The sequence below is a fragment of the Cherax quadricarinatus genome, chromosome 12 (assembly GCF_038502225.1).
Source record: "Cherax quadricarinatus isolate ZL_2023a chromosome 12, ASM3850222v1, whole genome shotgun sequence".
In the NCBI taxonomy this organism is placed as follows: domain Eukaryota; kingdom Metazoa; phylum Arthropoda; class Malacostraca; order Decapoda; family Parastacidae; genus Cherax; species Cherax quadricarinatus.
The window spans coordinates 14985817-15003585 of NC_091303.1; the positions used below are offsets into that span (position 1 = coordinate 14985817).

The following is a 17769-nucleotide window of genomic DNA, read 5'->3' on the forward strand; positions in this document are numbered from 1 at the left end:
TGTTCATTTAGGTCTTACCGGGGTGTTGCATTCATTTAGGTCTTCCCGGGGTGTTGTGTTCATATAGGTCCATTTAGGTCTTACCGGGGTGCTGTGTTCATTTAGGTCTTACCGGGGTGTTGTGTACACTTAGGTCTTAGTGGGGTGCTATGTTCATGTAGGTCTTACCAGGGTGTTGTGTTCATTTAGATCTTACCGGGGTGCTGTGTTCATTTAGGTCTTACCGGGGTGTGGTGTTCATTTAGGTCTTACCGGGGTGCTGTGTTCATTTAGGTTTACCAGGATGCTATGTTCATTTAGGTCTCACCGGGGTGTTGTGTTCATTTAGGTCTTACTGGGGTGTTGTGTTCATTTAGGCCTTACCGGGGTGCTGTGTTCATTTAGGTCTTACCGGGGTGTTGTGTTCATTTAGGCCTTACCGGGGTGTTGTGTTCATTTAGGTCATACCGGGGTGTTGTGTTCATTTAGGTCTTACCGGGGTGTTGTGCTCATTTAGGTCCATTTAGGTCTTACCGGGGTGCTGTGTTCATTTAGGTCTTACCGGGGTGCTGTGCTCATTTAGGTCTTACCGGGGTGCTGTGTTCATTTAGGTCTTACCGGGGTGCTGTGTTCATTTAGGTCTTACCGGGATGTTGTGTTCATTTAGGTCTTACCGGGGTGCTGTGTTCATTTAGGTCTTACCGGGATGTTGTGTTCATTTAGGTCTTACCGGGGTGTTGTGTTCACTTAGGTCTTACCGGGGTGTTGTGTTCATTTAGGTCTTACCGGGGTGTTGTGTTCATTTAGGTCTTACCGGGGTGCTGTGTTCATTTAGGTCTTACCGGGATGTTGTGTTCATTTAGGTCTTACCGGGGTGCTGTGTTCATTTAGATCTTACCGGGGTGTTGTGTTCATTTAGGTCTTACCGGGATGTTGTGTTCATTTAGGTCTTACCGGGGTGTTGTGTTCATTTAGGTCTTACCGGGGTGCTGTGTTCATTTAGATCTTACCGGGGTGTTGTGTTCATTTAGGTCTTACCGGGATGTTGTGTTCATTTAGGTCTTACCGGGGTGTTGTGTTCATTTAGGTCTTACCGGGGTGTTGTGTTCATTTAGGTCTTACCGGGGTGTTGTGTTCATTTAGGTCTTACCGGGGTGTTGTGTTCACTAAGGTCTTACCGGGGTGTTGTGTTCATTTAGGTCTTACCGGGGTGTTGTGTTCATTTAGGTCTTACCGGGGTGTTGTGTTCATTTAGGTCTTACCGGGGTGTTGTGTTCATTTAGGTCTTACCGGGGTGTTGTGTTCACTAAGGTCTTACCGGGGTGTTGTGTTCATTTAGGTCTTACCGGGGTGTTGTGTTCATTTAGGTCTTACCGGGTTGTTGTGTTCATTTAGGTCTTACCGGGTTGTTGTGTTCATTTAGATCTTACCGGGGTGTTGTGTTCATTTAGGTCTTACCGGGGTGTTGTGTTCATTTAGGTCTTACCGGGGTGTTGTGTTCATTTAGGTCTTACCGGGGTGTTGTGTTCACTAAGGTCTTACCGGGGTGTTGTGTTCATTTAGGTCTTACCGGGGTGTTGTGTTCATTTAGGTCTTACCGGGATGTTGTGTTCATTTAGGTCTTACCGGGGTGTTGTGTTCATTTAGGTCTTACCGGGGTGTTGTGTTCATTTAGGTCTTACCGGGGTGTTGTGTTCATTTAGGTCTTACCGGGGTGTTGTGTTCATTTAGGTCTTACCGGGGTGTTGTGTTCATTTAGGTCTTACCGGGGTGTTGTGTTCATTTAGGTCTTACCGGGGTGTTGTGTTCATTTAGGTCTTACCGGGGTGTTGTGTTCACATAGATCTTACCGGGTTGTTCTATGCTTAAGTTTTATCCATGACAGTAAACTCTTACATGAATATTCAGGTTTAACTTCATGACCGTCATTTTCGAAACATTTATATATCACAAAGTTCAAAGATCTGAATATTTTTCCCCCTAGACACTGAAAAATTTAGTTTAAAAATGTGTGGACTTCTTCATCCCCTTTGTTTTTTTAACACTGCGGCCGCGTCGGACCCAGGAAGTGCGACCCATAAAAGAGGAAACACACTCGCCATCATTCGTTCAATCGCTTTTTATTTTTTTTTTTTTTTTTTGGCCAGAAGTGTGTGCTGACGTCACAATTCAGTTGACCCTCGGAACTGCAGGTTCCCGGGATGTGCAGCACCGCGTCCCAGGACCGTGTTATAGACAGAACTTTGTTATGTTTTTCTCTGGAGACGTTTTACTGTGTGTGGTTCTTGATGTGTGAAACGCGGAGGCTGTTTTTATCTGGCATCCATTGTCTTGTTTCACTGCCGCCAGAGAAGTTTCCGATGAAAACCAGATAGTATTGAAGGAAGTCCTTCAATGCTATCAGTGTATCTCTACTGACGGGAGACCTCAGTGTAATTCTGCTGACGGGAGACCTCAGTTTAATTCTGCTGACGGGAGACGTCAGTGTATCTCTGCTGACGGGAGACCTCTGTGTATCTCTGCTGACGGGAGACGTCAGTGTATCTCTGCTGACGGGAGACGTCAGTTTATCTCTGCTGACAGGAGGCCTCATTGTACCTTTCACAGAGAGGACCTCACATCTCCACACTCAATATGAACCCTCATGCAGAACAACGCATACTGTGGAAGATACACTTGCTGGTGAAGATGACTCCTACAGTCTCTTCAGTAGTCCTGGAGGAGGAGGAGCCACGAGGACTGAGCCCTGAAGCACACTTCGTCCGGAAGTGTGACAAGAGTGAATAGTCAGTCCTAACAGTGGGGGCTGTGAGGACGAGGTCACCTTCACCAGCAGGCGGGGGTCACACTATCGATCCACGACTAATATGGGTCACTTTCGCTAGTAGGCAGGGTCGCACTGTTCATTTAAAACAGTGAAGGGGTCACCCATGCCAGGCGGGGTCACACTATTGATCTGCGACTAAGATGAGGTCCCCTACGCTAGTAGGAAGGGTCAGGAAGGGTCATAAAACTGCAAACTGGTCACCTACGCTAGTAGGCAGGTCAGGAAGGGTCACACTATTGATTTGCCTAGTTGGAGCGTCGCGTCATGCACAGAGCAAAACAAACAACAGCTAGATGTAAACAAAAGAGCAGCTGTGAGGGAGGTGTATATACGACAGTGTCTTGTAGCAGCTCTGTGGTTTTGTAGCAACTGTGAGGCTTTGTAGGAGTTCTGGGACTTGGTAACAGTGCTGTTGACCTTATTTTGAAGTAACATATGAACATAAGAATGGAGGAACACTGCAGAAGGCCTACTGGCCCATACTGTGAGACTCCTGTAGGAACTTGTGATTTTGTAGTTGTGTGGGTTTGTAGTCCTGTGGTATTGTATGATCTCTGAGCCCAATGTATGGTATGATGTATGTCACTCTTGTCGTATTGTATGATACATGTCACTCTTGTTGTATATTTATGTTTGTAAATTAATGGATGATGACCCTACCCTCAACACACACACACACACACACACACACACACACACAGATGAATCACAGGGATGTTAGGAAGTATTTCTTCAGTCACACAGTTGTCAGGAAGTGGAATAGTCTGGGAAGTGATGTAATAGAGGTGGATCCATACATAGCTTTAAGAAGAGGTATGATAAAGCTCATGGAGCAGGAATAGTGACCTAGTAGCGAGCAGTGAAGCGGCGGGGCCAGGAGCTATGAATCGACCCCTGCAACCACAACTAGGTGAGTACACATATGAGTTTGATCTAAAAAATTATAGCTGCCATCCCGTTTCTCTGATCAGACTTGGTTAACTACCATTACTCTAGGTAATATTTAACCCTTACGGGTTTTGCACTTCCCAGTGATAGTAATAATAATATTTAACTGACAACAGCGAAACATAATCGGATGGTTTTACGTTTGGTAGCGGACTTTACAACATTGTTGGGGGATGTGGCAGCTAAATTTTCGTACTGTGCGGTAATTACTAGGTGTCGGGGCTTCAAAGTATCGTCTAGATACAGTAGTTGTATATGCCAGGCTCTTCAAAGTAGTAAAATGTATCGTATAAAACACACACTAAGAGATAATTGTCTCTACAGACAGTTATCGCAGGTGACGATCTCTTGACACATGACTACTAACTGCCAGGCAAGATGGCTACCCTCTTGTAAGATATATATATATATATATATATATATATATATATATATATATATATATATATATATATATATATATATATATATATATATATATATATATATATATATATATATATATATTTATGTCGTGCCGAATATGTAAAACTGGTCAATTAGCAACAACTCATTTAAAATTAAGTCCTTTCTAAAATTTTCTCTTATACGTTTAAAGATATATTTTTTCATTAATGTTAATGTAAAAATATATAATTTTGCACCAAAAGAATCTTAGAAAACTTACCTAACCTTATTATAACAAGAACAATTTATTTTAGCCTAACCCAACTAAATATATTTTAGATTTGTTTACAGTAATTTAATACTAAACAAACACAGTGAAATATATTTTTTTCGTTAGGTTCAGAATGATTTTGGCGAAATTATTGCATACACAAATTTTCACTTGTCTTATATGGCAAGATGAGCGTTGCTATTTAAGCCAAGATCGCAAATTCTGCCTATTCGGCACGACACACACACACACACACACACACACACACACACACACACATATATATATATATATATATATATATATATATATATATATATATATATATATATATATATATATATATATATATATATATATATATATATATATATATATATGTGTCGTGCCGAATACGTAAAGCTTGCGATTTTGGCTTAAATAGCAACGCTCTTCTTGCTGAATAAGGCAAGCAAAAATTTGTGTATGCAATAATTTCGCAAAAAAAAAATCATACTGAATTAACGAAAAAATATATTTCATTGTGTTTATTTATTATTAAATTATTGTAAACTTATCTAAAATATATTTAGTTGTATTAGGCTAAATTAAATTTCGCTTGTTATAGTAAGGTTAGGTAAGTTTTCTAAGGTTCTTTTGGTACAAAATTATTAATTTTCACATTAACATATATGAAAAAAAATATATATTTAAACGTATAAGAGAAAATTTTAGAGAGGACTTAATTTTAAATGAGTTCTTGCTAATTGACCAGACTGACCTATTCTGATTAAAATATAATGACGGTGAGCACTGTAACTGTGGTGATTCTCTCTCTCTACTTTGTGATGTCTCGTCTTGCTTTGAGTGTGGTGATACAACTATTGTTTTGACGAAGCCACTTACCACTCTGACGTGTTAGTGCCTGTGTGTCAACACTCGTACTCACCTATTCACTGACCGCTACTAGGTCCTCTCTTTCTCTGACCATGAACTTTATCCTACCTCGTCTTGAAACTATGTATGGTTCCTGCCTCCACTGCATCACTTACCAGACTATTCCACTTCCCAACAACTCTATGACTAAAGAAATACTTCCAAACATCTGTGTGTGTTTTGTGTGTGTTTTGTGTGTTGTGTGTGTGCTTTGTGTGTGTGTGTGCGCGTGTGCGTGTGTGTGCGTGCGTGTGTGTGTGTGTGTGTGTGTGTGTGTGTGCGCCTGTGCCTGTGTGTGTGTGTGTGTGTGTGTGTGTGCGCCTGTGACTGTGTGTGTGTGTGTGTGTGTGTGTGTGTGTGTGTGTGTGTGTGTGTGTATGTGTATGTGTGTGTGTGTTTGTGTGTGTGTGTGTGTGTGTGTGTGTGTGTGTGTGTGTGTGTGTGTGTGTGTGTGTGTGTGTGTGTGTGTGTGTGTGTGTGTACTCACCTATTTGTACTCACCTATTTATGGTTACAGGGGTCGAGTCATAGCTCCTGGCCCCGCCTCTTCGCTGATTGCTACTAGGTCCTCTCTCTCCCTGCCCCATGAGCTTTATCATACCTCGCCTTAAAACTATGTATGGTTCCTGCCTCCACTACTTCACTTGCTAGGCTATTCCACTTCCTGACGACTCTATGACTGAAGAAATACTTCCTAACATCCCTGTGACTCGTCTGAGTCTTCAGCTTCCAGTTGTGACCCCTTGTTTCTGTGTCCCCTCTCTGGAACATCCTATCTCTGTCCACCCTGTCTATTCCCCGCAGTATCTTGTATGTCGTTATCATGTCTCCCCTGACCCTTCTGTCCTGTGTGTGTGTGTGTGTGTGTGTGTGTGTGTGTGTGTGTGTGTGTGTGTGTGTGTGTGTGTGTGTGTGTGTGTGTTTTGCGTCAGACTCAAAATTTTCGATCACATTCATTAACATTTGGAAAACTAGAACATAATCGGTTTTTAAACCGAGATCAAAAAATTTGTGATCATGGCCGAAGAATCGTTAGAAAATTTAGTTTATGCATGGAAACAATAAGGAAATCTGGCTTAAAAACAGGAATAAACGGGAGGAGAAATGAAAAACCGGAGGAAAAATAACAAACGGGACGAGAGATGAGCATTAGGATGGAAAGCCCGGAAACATCGGGAGGAGAAATAAATATCGGGACGGAAAACCCGGAGGCAACAGGAGGAATGAATATTGGGACGGAAAACGGTAATGAAATTGTGGACGGGAAAGCGGGAAGAAAAGTGAATTTATAGACGGAAAACGGGAAGGAGAAGACCGGGGCTGGGTCTGGAGGAGTGGCTGTGGTTTTATCATGTCTAGACCCGGGAACGGGTTTTAAACCTTTCTCCTCTTGCTTCGTTTCATTCATTTATTATCGCCTATCTATCTATTCCTTGTTTTATTTGTTCGTATATGCTCTCACTTCGTTCATTACTTCTTCATCCCCAAAACCAGTGAAGAGTCACGAACGAACATGAGTGGCAGTCGTGCGTATTTCGACGCATCATTATGACCCTCATCAGTAAGCTTTGTGTGAGGCTCAGGAATACAGCTCTTTTGTTGCGATCTCTGAGTGGTAAAGCACGATTTCTGAGTAGTAATTCATGTTCTCTGAGTGGCCTGTAAATCAGACTTTGAGTTGCCATGAACCCAGGGTCACGTAGTGAGACAAGGTCACGTAGTGAGACAGGGTCGCGTAGTGAGACAAGGTCACGTAGTGAGACAGGGTCGCGTAGTGAGACAAGGTCACCTAGTGAGACAAGGTCACCTAGTGAGACAAGATGGGTGAGTAACGTGAGATGTGAGTGAGGGTATAAACCAAGGTGTGGAGGTCTGGGACACCAGTGTTCTGTAATAAGATATTAACCTCAACACCACAACAGTATTGACGGAACAAAATAATTATAACACTAATAGTAGCAGCTGCAACAGTAGCAGAATCAAACAACAGTAGCAGAATCAAACAACAGTAGTAGATTCAAGCAATAGCAGCAGCAGATTCAAACAACAGTAGCAGATTCAAGCAATAGCAGCAGCAGATTCAAGCAACAGTAGTAGATTCATGCAGCAGCAACACTAACAATAGCAATTTATAATGATTAATGAAAACACCAACAGCAGCAACAACATCAACACCAGCACGCAACACCACCGCAAACACGAGCAAAAACAACAGCAACAAACAAATGAATACAAGGACAGGATCAACAATGGGATTCACCAACCAAGTTGGAGGCAAAAGAATGTTCCGTTAAAGGATGGGATATGGAACAGGAGGAACAGGTCTGCCTGGCTACCTGGTTAGCCTTGACCAAGATGTTTCATGTCCTGAAGGCGAGTCTCAGGTTACTCGTCTGGTAGTAGGTTAGAGCCTTCACCTAGGAGGTCTAGTAGTGTCTCTCTGTCTATATAAAGTATAGGAAGAGGCTTAGTAATATTCACTTTAAGAATGAGGATAAATATACGATATGCGCATTGGCACCACTTAGCTAGGGTATGAATTGGTGGATGAAAGGCTAATGGATAGATTTTCCCGCTGAAGCTGCTAGTTTATTGTGCCTCCCCCCCCATCCGTATCCATCCTGTGGATGGTAGCACAAGAATGTATGGATACACAGAAGGCCTGGGAACTAAGACCTAAAAACGGGGTAGCAGATGTATATTTAGAATTTGTTTCTTCTATTGAAAACAGATTTAAGATCTTATCTCAGATTATTTTTAGTGGTAGCGACAGTAAGAGGCAGGTGGAGCATAATAATGACGTTAAGAGAAAAAATGAGGTAGAGAGAGTAAAGATAACGAAAATGAAGTTGAAGAGGTATGGGATAGATTTAAGAATGCGGAGGTAGTGTATGGCAGAAGTTTTGTGGGAATATAAGTGGGTGCACGTAGGAAGCGCGGTGATTCCTGGAATCAGGAAGTAAAGGCGTTAGGAAACAAGTTATCACTTAAGAAGTTATTTGCACAACCCTTCAATGGAGGAGGATGCCTTAGTGTTGGTGAGGAGCTCTTGATTCAAGGAGTTACACTAGTCCTTCCTTTCCTTGGATCGAACCTGATTGCCTCCGGTTACCCAGGAAATGCCAGGGTAGTGTTGAGTCTTGCGAATGTTTTTCCAAGGCCAGTTATAGATGGAGGGGAAGCAGAGCTTGTACCGCTGTTCGTATATTAAAACACATTATGTTAATACATACAGTCTTGTGTGGCAGGAAGCTACATGTAGACGGCAACTACGATCCTCAGGGTCTGCGCTGCCTCCTCAATAAAATAATGCAACGTAAAAATGATATACGGAAGACAGAATATGGAAATGAAAACTGAGGTACAGCGGAGTGTGACGACGTGAGCGAGGAGAGACAGAGTTGTGAGGTCGTGTACGAGGAGAGACAGGGTTGTGAGGACGTGAGCGAGGAGAGACAGAGTTGTGAGGTCGTGTACGAGGAGAGACAGGGTTGTGAGGACGTGCACGAGGAGAGACAGGGTTGTGAGGACGTGCACGAGGAGAGACAGGGTTGTGAGGACGTGCACGAGGAGAGACAGGGTTGTGAGGACGTCAACGAGGAGACAGGGTTGTGAGGACGTGCACGAGGAGAGACAGGGTTGTGAGGACGTGCACGAGGAGAGACAGGGTTGTGTGGACGTGCACGAGGAGAGACAGGGTTGTGAGGACGTGCACGAGGAGAGACAGGGTTGTGAGGACGTGCACGAGGAGAGACAGGGTTGTGAGGACGTGAGCGAGGAGAGACAGGGTTGTGAGGACGTGAGCGAGGAGAGACAGAGTTGTGAGGACGTGCACGAGGAGAGACAGGGTTGTGAGGACGTGCACGAGGAGAGACAGGGTTGTGAGGTCGTGCACGAGGAGAGACAGGGTTGTGAGGACGTGCACGAGGAGAGACAGGGTTGTGAGGACGTGCACGAGGAGAGACAGGGTTGTGAGGACGTGAGCGAGGAGAGACAGAGTTGTGAGGACGTGCACGAGGAGAGACAGGGTTGTGAGGACGTGCACGAGGAGAGACAGGGTTGTGAGGACGTGCACGAGGAGAGACAGGGTTGTGAGGACGTGCACGAGGAGAGACAGGGTTGTGAGGACGTCAACGAGGAGAGACAGGGTTGTGAGGACGTGCACGAGGAGAGACGGTTGTGAGGACGTCAACGAGGAGAGACAGGGTTGTGAGGACGTGCACGAGGAGAGACAGGGTTGTGAGGACGTGAGCGAGGAGAGACAGAGTTGTGAGGACGTGAGCGAGGAGAGACAGGGTTGTGAGGACGTGAGCGAGGAGAGACAGGGTTGTGAGGACGTGAGCGAGGAGAGACAGGGTTGTGAGGACGTGAGCGAGGAGAGACAGGGTTGTGAGGACGTGAGCGAGGAGAGACAGGGTTGTGAGGACGTGAGCGAGGAGAGACAGGGTTGTGAGGACGTGAGCGAGGAGAGACAGGGTTGTGAGGACGTGAGCGAGGAGAGACAGGGTTGTGAGGACGTGAGCGAGGAGAGACAGGGTTGTGAGGACGTGCACGAGGAGAGACAGAGTTGTGAGGACGTGCACGAGGAGAGACAGAGTTGTGAGGACGTGCACGAGGAGAGACAGAGTTGTGAGGACGTGCACGAGGAGAGACAGGGTTGTGAGGACGTGAGAGAGGAGAGACAGAGTTGTGAGGACGTGACGAGGAGAGACAGAGTTGTGAGGACGTGCACGAGGAGAGACAGAGTTGTGAGGACGTGCACGAGGAGAGACAGGGTTGTGAGGACGTGCACGAGGAGAGACAGGGTTGTGAGGACGTGCACGAGGAGAGACAGGGTTGTGAGGACGTGCACGAGGAGAGACAGAGTTGTGAGGACGTGCACGAGGAGAGACAGAGTTGTGAGGACGTGCACGAGGAGAGACAGAGTTGTGAGGACGTGCACGAGGAGAGACAGAGTTGTGAGGACGTGCACGAGGAGAGACAGAGTTGTGAGGACGTGCACGAGGAGAGACAGAGTTGTGAGGACGTGCACGAGGAGAGACAGAGTTGTGAGGACGTGCACGAGGAGAGACAGAGTTGTGAGGACGTGCACGAGGAGAGACAGAGTTGTGAGGACGTGCACGAGGAGAGACAGAGTTGTGAGGACGTGCACGAGGAGAGACAGAGTTGTGAGGACGTGCACGAGGAGAGACAGAGTTGTGAGGACGTGCACGAGGAGAGACAGAGTTGTGAGGACGTGCACGAGGAGAGGAGTTGTGAGGACGTGCACACAGAGTGAGAGACAGGGTTGTGAGGACGTGAGCGAGGAGAGACAGGGTTGTGAGGACGTGAGCGAGGAGAGACAGGGTTGTGAGGACGTGAGCGAGGAGAGACAGAGTTGTGAGGACGTGCACGAGGAGAGACAGGGTTGTGAGGACGTGAGCGAGGAGAGACAGGGTTGTGAGGACGTGCACGAGGAGAGACAGGGTTGTGAGGACGTGAGCGAGGAGAGACAGGGTTGTGAGGACGTGCACGAGGAGAGACAGGGTTGTGAGGACGTGCACGAGGAGAGACAGGGTTGTGAGGACGTGAGCGAGGAGAGACAGGGTTGTGAGGACGTGCACGAGGAGAGACAGGGTTGTGAGGACGTGAGCGAGGAGAGACAGGGTTGTGAGGACGTGAGCGAGGAGAGACAGGGTTGTGAGGACGTGAGCGAGGAGAGACAGGGTTGTGAGGACGTGAGCGAGGAGAGACAGGGTTGTGAGGACGTGAGCGAGGAGAGACAGAGTTGTGAGGACGTGAGCGAGGAGAGACAGAGTTGTGAGGACGTGCACGAGGAGAGACAGTGAAAGAACCGGTGGATGTTTATCAGCAAATTTTGTTGAGAATAAATAACAGTTTTGAAAGAGATTAATAAGATGAAATATCCTGGGGAGCCAGTAGTCGTGTCTATTAAAGTGAAAGAAGGGAGATGTTCGCTAGGAAGGTGCAGACACCGGGAGCTGCAGAGAATATTTTGGAGAGCCGATGAATGATGATGATGACAATGAGGTAATGGTATCATGACTTGGGCAAGAAAGAATAATGTCCAGCAAGAGTGAAGAAGAGGCAGGTGTGAGTGTGGATAAAGTGGGTGAAGCAGTGGGTTGATTAAAAGTGGGGTAAAGCAGCTGGGACACAGGTTTAACCTGAGATGAAAAAAGCTAGTGTGGGAGTGGTTGGTGCAGGTGTTCGTTATACAGAGTCTGCATCATTACAACCCTGAGTGACTCGCTACCCTCTTTATATCTCTGTGCTGTAGTGAATAAACCACTGGTTGGTGAATATCAAAATATCCAGGTATCACGTATGTGTCCAATTCATCCACAGTGCTTGCACTCTGAAGGACGTGAGTGAGTGCACTTTTAAGGAGGGTGTGAAGTGCAGTGAGTGCACTCTGAAGGAAGAGTGGGGGTGGTGCAGTTCGTAAGTTTATTTCAACTGGGATGTCTGCGCACTTTTGTCAAGACAGCTATTGAATGAATGATGGTGAATGTTTTTTTTTATTTGCGGGTCAGCCTACCTTGGTGGGAGACCACCCACGTTTATATATATATATATATATATATATATATATATATATATATATATATATATATATATATATATATATATATATATATATATATATATATATCCATGAGGAAGCACTAAATCCGTAGGAGTCACACAGCGCCTAGAGAATGGCAAGCAATGAGGTATGATCCGAGGAAGAAACAATTGCTCCTGTGTTTAGGAGCTACCCCATGAGAGGTAATTAATAATTACGATATCTCCAGGACACTTCCAGGACACTGCCAGGACACTTCCAGGACACTTCCAGGACACTACCAGGACACTTCCAGGACACTGCTAGGACACTTCCAGGACACTTCCAGGACACTGCCAGGACACTTCCAGGACACTGCCAGGACACTTCCAGGACACTTCCAGGACACTTCCAGGGAACTATTTGTCACATGTAAATAAAAACTATTTTGTTCTCAGTATTTCATCAGTATGTATGAGCCTCATCCTGTGTGACAGAATATGACTGGGAAACGTAGCTTTTCTTCCCACTGTGTAACTATTATATAGAATAGGGAAGCAGCACACCACTAGTGTTCTCATCATGTAGCTGTCATATATCTTTCCCTGTACCTGGAGTCGTTGCCTGTATCTAACGTCACTGCTCGTATCTGGCATCGTTGCCTGCATCTGGTGGTGTTCCTTGTACATGCGTCGCTCCCTGAATCTGGCTTCGTTGCCTGCATCTGTGTTGCTCACTGCTACTGGCGTCATTCACGGTATCTGACAACGTTCCCTGCATCTGGCATCGTTCACTATATCTGGCGTCGTTGCCTGCGTCTGAAGTCGTTCACTGCATCTAGCTTCATAAATAACAAAAAAAAAGGCACAATACCGTGACTGGAACGATACACAAAAACCTGCACATAGAAGAGAGGAGCTTACGATGACGTTTCGGTCCGACTTGGACCATTTACAAAGTCACACTTTGTAAATTGTCCAAGTCGGACCGAAACGTCGTCGTAAGCTCCTCTCTTCTATGTGCGGGTTATTTGTGTATCTAGCTTCATAATCTACAGCCTAGTTCCCTACAGCGTCGTCTCCCTGTCCGTAGAATCTCTCCCTACATACTGTAACTACACAAAACACTAAAGCCTCACCATACATTAAGAGCAATAACAGTGTGGAGCGCACATGAACGACAAAGAACATCTCTTGCCTCAGTCAAGTATAACAAGCTTTCCAAATAACGAAATAAAACACTAGTTAGTATATTCCACTGCTGTGTTTTCCTAGAAATTTAATTAATAGTGGATGAAAAACACTGAGAAAAGCCTAAGTATCTTTATTCCCAGAGATTTTCCGCCTGTGTAAGTATTTTTTTTTTAAATCTGATACAGCGACAAAATTAAAAATCTCTCCACTAGAGACCTCCAGGTGTTGAACATGTCTTATTCTTCAACTTGTAGGCATTGCATTTCTCTCATTCAGTGATGTTCAACCGTAATCTTTCAAAATAAATTTCTTGCCCAATTTTGAAACTGTGAATCATCTATAACCAGCAGCCAAATAAACAATTCGAATCTAGATTGCTAAGAGGATTCAAACTGGGGGGTGTTGAAGTACTGACACACCCTCCAGCTACCTCTTGCGCCGCCGTATAGGAAGATTTTGGGAAAGACAAGCCTGGCCCAAGACCGGGTTGCAGGACAATAACGCTCGAAACGGGTCAAAGTTATATCAGAGGTGGCATGGGCCAGTATAGGCCTGAGGCGCTTTCTCTAGTCTTATGTTCCCATAAATCACACAGCCAGAGAAGCATTACGCTCCAGCTGTGGAAGATTCTCACTATTTCAACTGATTTTGTTTACCAGATTCTCGGAACTCTGGGAGTAGCATGGTTCATTCTCTTGGAACTCTGGGAGTAGCATGGTTCCTTCTCTGGGAACTCTGGGAGAAGCATGGTTCATTCTCTTGGAACTCTGGGAGTAGCATGGTTCATTCTCTTGGAACTCTGGGAGTAGCATGGTTCCTTCTCTGGGAACTCTGGGAGTAGCATGGTTCATTCTCTTGGAACTCTGGGAGTAGCATGGTTCCTTCTCTGGGAACTCTGAGAGTAGCATGGTTCATTCTCCTGGAACTCTGGGAGAAGCATGGTTCATTTTCCTGGTACTATGGGAGTAGCATGGGTCATTCTCCTGGAACTCTGGGAGAAGCATGGTTCATTTTCCCGGTACTATGGGAGTAGCATGGGTCATTCTCCTGGAACTCTGGAAGAAGCATGGTTCATTCTCCTGGAACTCTGGGAGAAGCATGGTTCATTTTCCTGGTACTATGGGAGTAGCATGGGTCATTCTCCGGGAACTCTTCGAATAGGTCCATCTCATGCTGTTCATTCTTGTTGGCATGCTGGCCATGAAGACTTCCTCCACGCCACTGGTGAATTCTGTAAGTGGTCGTCGCTTCAGATCCTTGATTGAGATATATTGGACCACGACGCAAAGTTGGGATGTGTTGAACCATGACGCAAAGTTGGGATGTGTTGAACCATGACGCAAAGTTGGGATGTGTTGAACCATGACGCAAAGTTGGGATGTGTTGGACCATGACGTAAGGCTAGGATGTGTTGGGCCATGACACTAGGTTGGGATGTGTTGAACCATGAGGCAAGGTTGGGATGTGATGAACCATGACGCAAAGTTGGGATGTGTTGAACCATGACGCAAAGTTGGGATGTGTTGAACCATGAGACAAGGTTGTGATGTGTTGAACCATGACGCAAGGTTGGGATATGTTGGACCATAAAACAAGGTTGGGCTGTGTTGGACCATGACACAAACGCCTCAGTGCCAGGGAAAATTAGTTGAATAATAAATTAAGGATGAAATTATCTTGCACAGACCATCTAGGGTCAAATATTCTCCTTATATTCACTTATATTTGATAGTGCTGTAGGGAATTTATATACTATACATTCATATAATTATATAATATAAAATATTAACTCCCAATTACGCTATTATAATTTATCGATCGCATTTTTTTTTTTTTTTTTTTGTAGGCTGAAATTCGTTGTCAGAAACTGGCCAACACCGCTGTCACACCCACTGGCCTCTCGCATTAACTTTCTTAATTTGAGCTACGAAAAAAAATGCTCTAACACATTATCATATTTATTATTTCAGCAGCAAAGGCTTGGTTGGAAACTTTAACATTATTAGTACGACTGAATGGCCCGCTAATACTCATCAAGGCCTCGAACACTGTAATTACACTCAGGGTATCTGCGGGTAACCTCGTGGTAGATTTAGACTATTAAAAGTTGTAAGCATGCTATATATATTTTTAGTAATACTAGTAGCATCAGGGAGCACGCACCCCCACGCCACTAGTCAGTCCTGCGTGTTTGCTTAGTGTTTTATTCTATCGACTGCTCGAAGGTTATTAAGGCTTCTTGTTACGCTGGTACTCAAGAAACCTTTAATCCATAAAATGGGGATTAAAGTACTCTCATGTGTATATATAAACACAGATATACACCTTTTTTTTTGCTGGATATACATACTCTGCTGCAATCAGTTCAAAAATATCGAGAAAAATACACGCCTCGGAATATGTAAATTGTGTGGTGTGAGGGCTTGGAGGGTGGCCTGGCAGGTCCCCCTGACTGCGACAACAACACTCACCACCATGAACCAGCGCATGACTGTTATCTGCTCCTGCTGCACCGCCACTGGGAGCACCTTGCACAGACGTGTTTCTTCCCTCCCGACCCGTCTAACACTGCGTCATCACTCCTCGACTCATGCTAAAATATACTCCAATTCTCACGGGGGGACTCGTTCCTGCCATGTCCACATGGCACCTCCCGGGACCATGTTCACCTTTTGTCTGATAGGCTCGTCCAGGTGGAGATTGTGGCTTGTGACCACCTGGCGGATGTTGTCAATGACACCATCCCTGCCAGACTATGTTCCCTCAGACTTAACACTTCACTTGTGTTCTACTGGAGAAGCCTACTGCACAGGCGAAAAGTTTCGACAGTAATCATACCCAAGTGTTGCACATTTCTTGCTCTGCCTCTCGGCGGTCCGTCGTAAAGGCTGCAACCTGACCAATATTCACTTTGTCCATTTAGTTACCTGTTGAGGACACTGACGATCATCCTGAGAACTCTGTGTTCGGTTTTTGTTGATATAATGATTATATCTCGCTGTAGTTCTTCCTTATTTTTTTTTTAATATTTTGTTGAAAAATGGCTTATCATGCACGAAAATTGTGTAGTAATAGATGTCAGGAGCTCGCGCACACACACACACACACACACACACACACACACACACACACACACACACACACACACACACACACACACACACACACACACACACACACACACACACACACAAGCAATAATTGAAAACTATATTTAGACATCTGGCTAAATTTTTCCAGTACTGCTTTAATGACTTTATCATCTACAACTACGAAATTTATGTAGGTATAAGCAAGAAAATAGTTCCTGTTTGTGCATGAGGTTGTATGTAATAATTATTATTACAGCGCCAGTATTAAACAAGTATATAAACTACAGCCGCTTGGCGGAGCAACGTCCTCAGTCATTCTTGTTTTGAAGTAAAAAAAATCTCAAAAAGGGTGGATTTATTTGAAATTTCTGGGAATCTCAAAAAAAAAAATAAATAAATAAAACTGAAAACTTGACATTTTGGTCAGTCCCAGTTAGTCTCACTTTGTGACATAATACACAACGTCCCTAACATGAATTTTAATCTAAGCTTTGATTCTATACAATGTCTCTTTCATACTGCTAGATTCTCTGATCTTCAGAACACATGACCTGACCTGACCGTGACATCCTAGTTTTCACCTTATACTTATTTCACTTTCAACGCGATAATGTTCAAGGAGTGGCCGAAATAGCGTCCAGTTATAATTTCAAAGTTCTGAGTTGGTGGCAGCTGTGATACTCTGACTCCTGGTAATACCAGACTAGCGCCAGAAACTAATTTATTTAGTTCAGATTCTAGCGTTTGTAAGTTATTCACCGCAAATGCTCGAAGTTCAAATCTCTGTGAGTTAATTATCTGAAAAGTCAGATAATTGATTGATTTGATTGGTTATTAGGAATTAAAGCCTATCTTCTACACCAGGGTTAAGACTACACGTTATCTGTTCACCACCAGTCAGGAATACTAATACTTACAGCAGAGATTAAAGTATACTCTCTTTCTCTCTCTCTCTCTCTCTCTCTCTCTCTCTCTCTCTCTCTCTCTCTCTAGCTATCATTTTACACCCCCTGTGGTTGTTATATATATATATATATATATATATATATATATATATATATATATATATATATATATATATATATATATATATATATATGTCGTGCCGAATAGGCAGAACTTGCGATCTTGGCTTAAATAGCAACGCTCATCTTGCCATATAAGACAAGCGAAAATTTATGTATGCAATAATTTCGCCAAAATCATTCTGAACCTAACGAAAAAAATATATTTCACTGGGTTGGTTTAGTATTAAATTATTGTAAACAAATCTAAAATATATTTAGTTGGGTTAGGTTAAAATAAATTGTTCTTGTTATAATAAGGTTAGGTAAGTTTTCTAAGATACTTTTGGAGGAAAATTAAAATTTTTACATTAACATTAATGAAAAAAAATATCTTTAAACGCACAAGAGAAAATTTTAGAAAGGACTTAATTTTAAATGAGTTCTTGCTAACTGACCAGTTTTGCATATTCGGCACGACATATATATATATATATATATATATATATATATATATATATATATATATATATATATATATATATATATATATATATATATATATATATATTATAATTAATCTTGCCGTAATTCGGGCGAATTTTT

General features: G+C 43.8%; 1 protein-coding gene across 1 annotated transcript in view; it reads right to left on the reverse strand.

Moving 5' to 3' along the window:
• The window catches only part of LOC128686522 (uro-adherence factor A), a 98704-nt gene extending 83038 nt beyond the window's left edge, over positions 1-15666 (reverse strand). The window contains exon 1 of the mRNA XM_053773468.2: positions 15539-15666. Coding sequence (XP_053629443.2) covers positions 15539-15556 — 18 coding nt within the window. The 5' untranslated portion in view covers positions 15557-15666. The remainder of the gene's footprint in view (positions 1-15538) is intronic.
• Positions 15667-17769: the final 2103 nt, after the last annotated feature.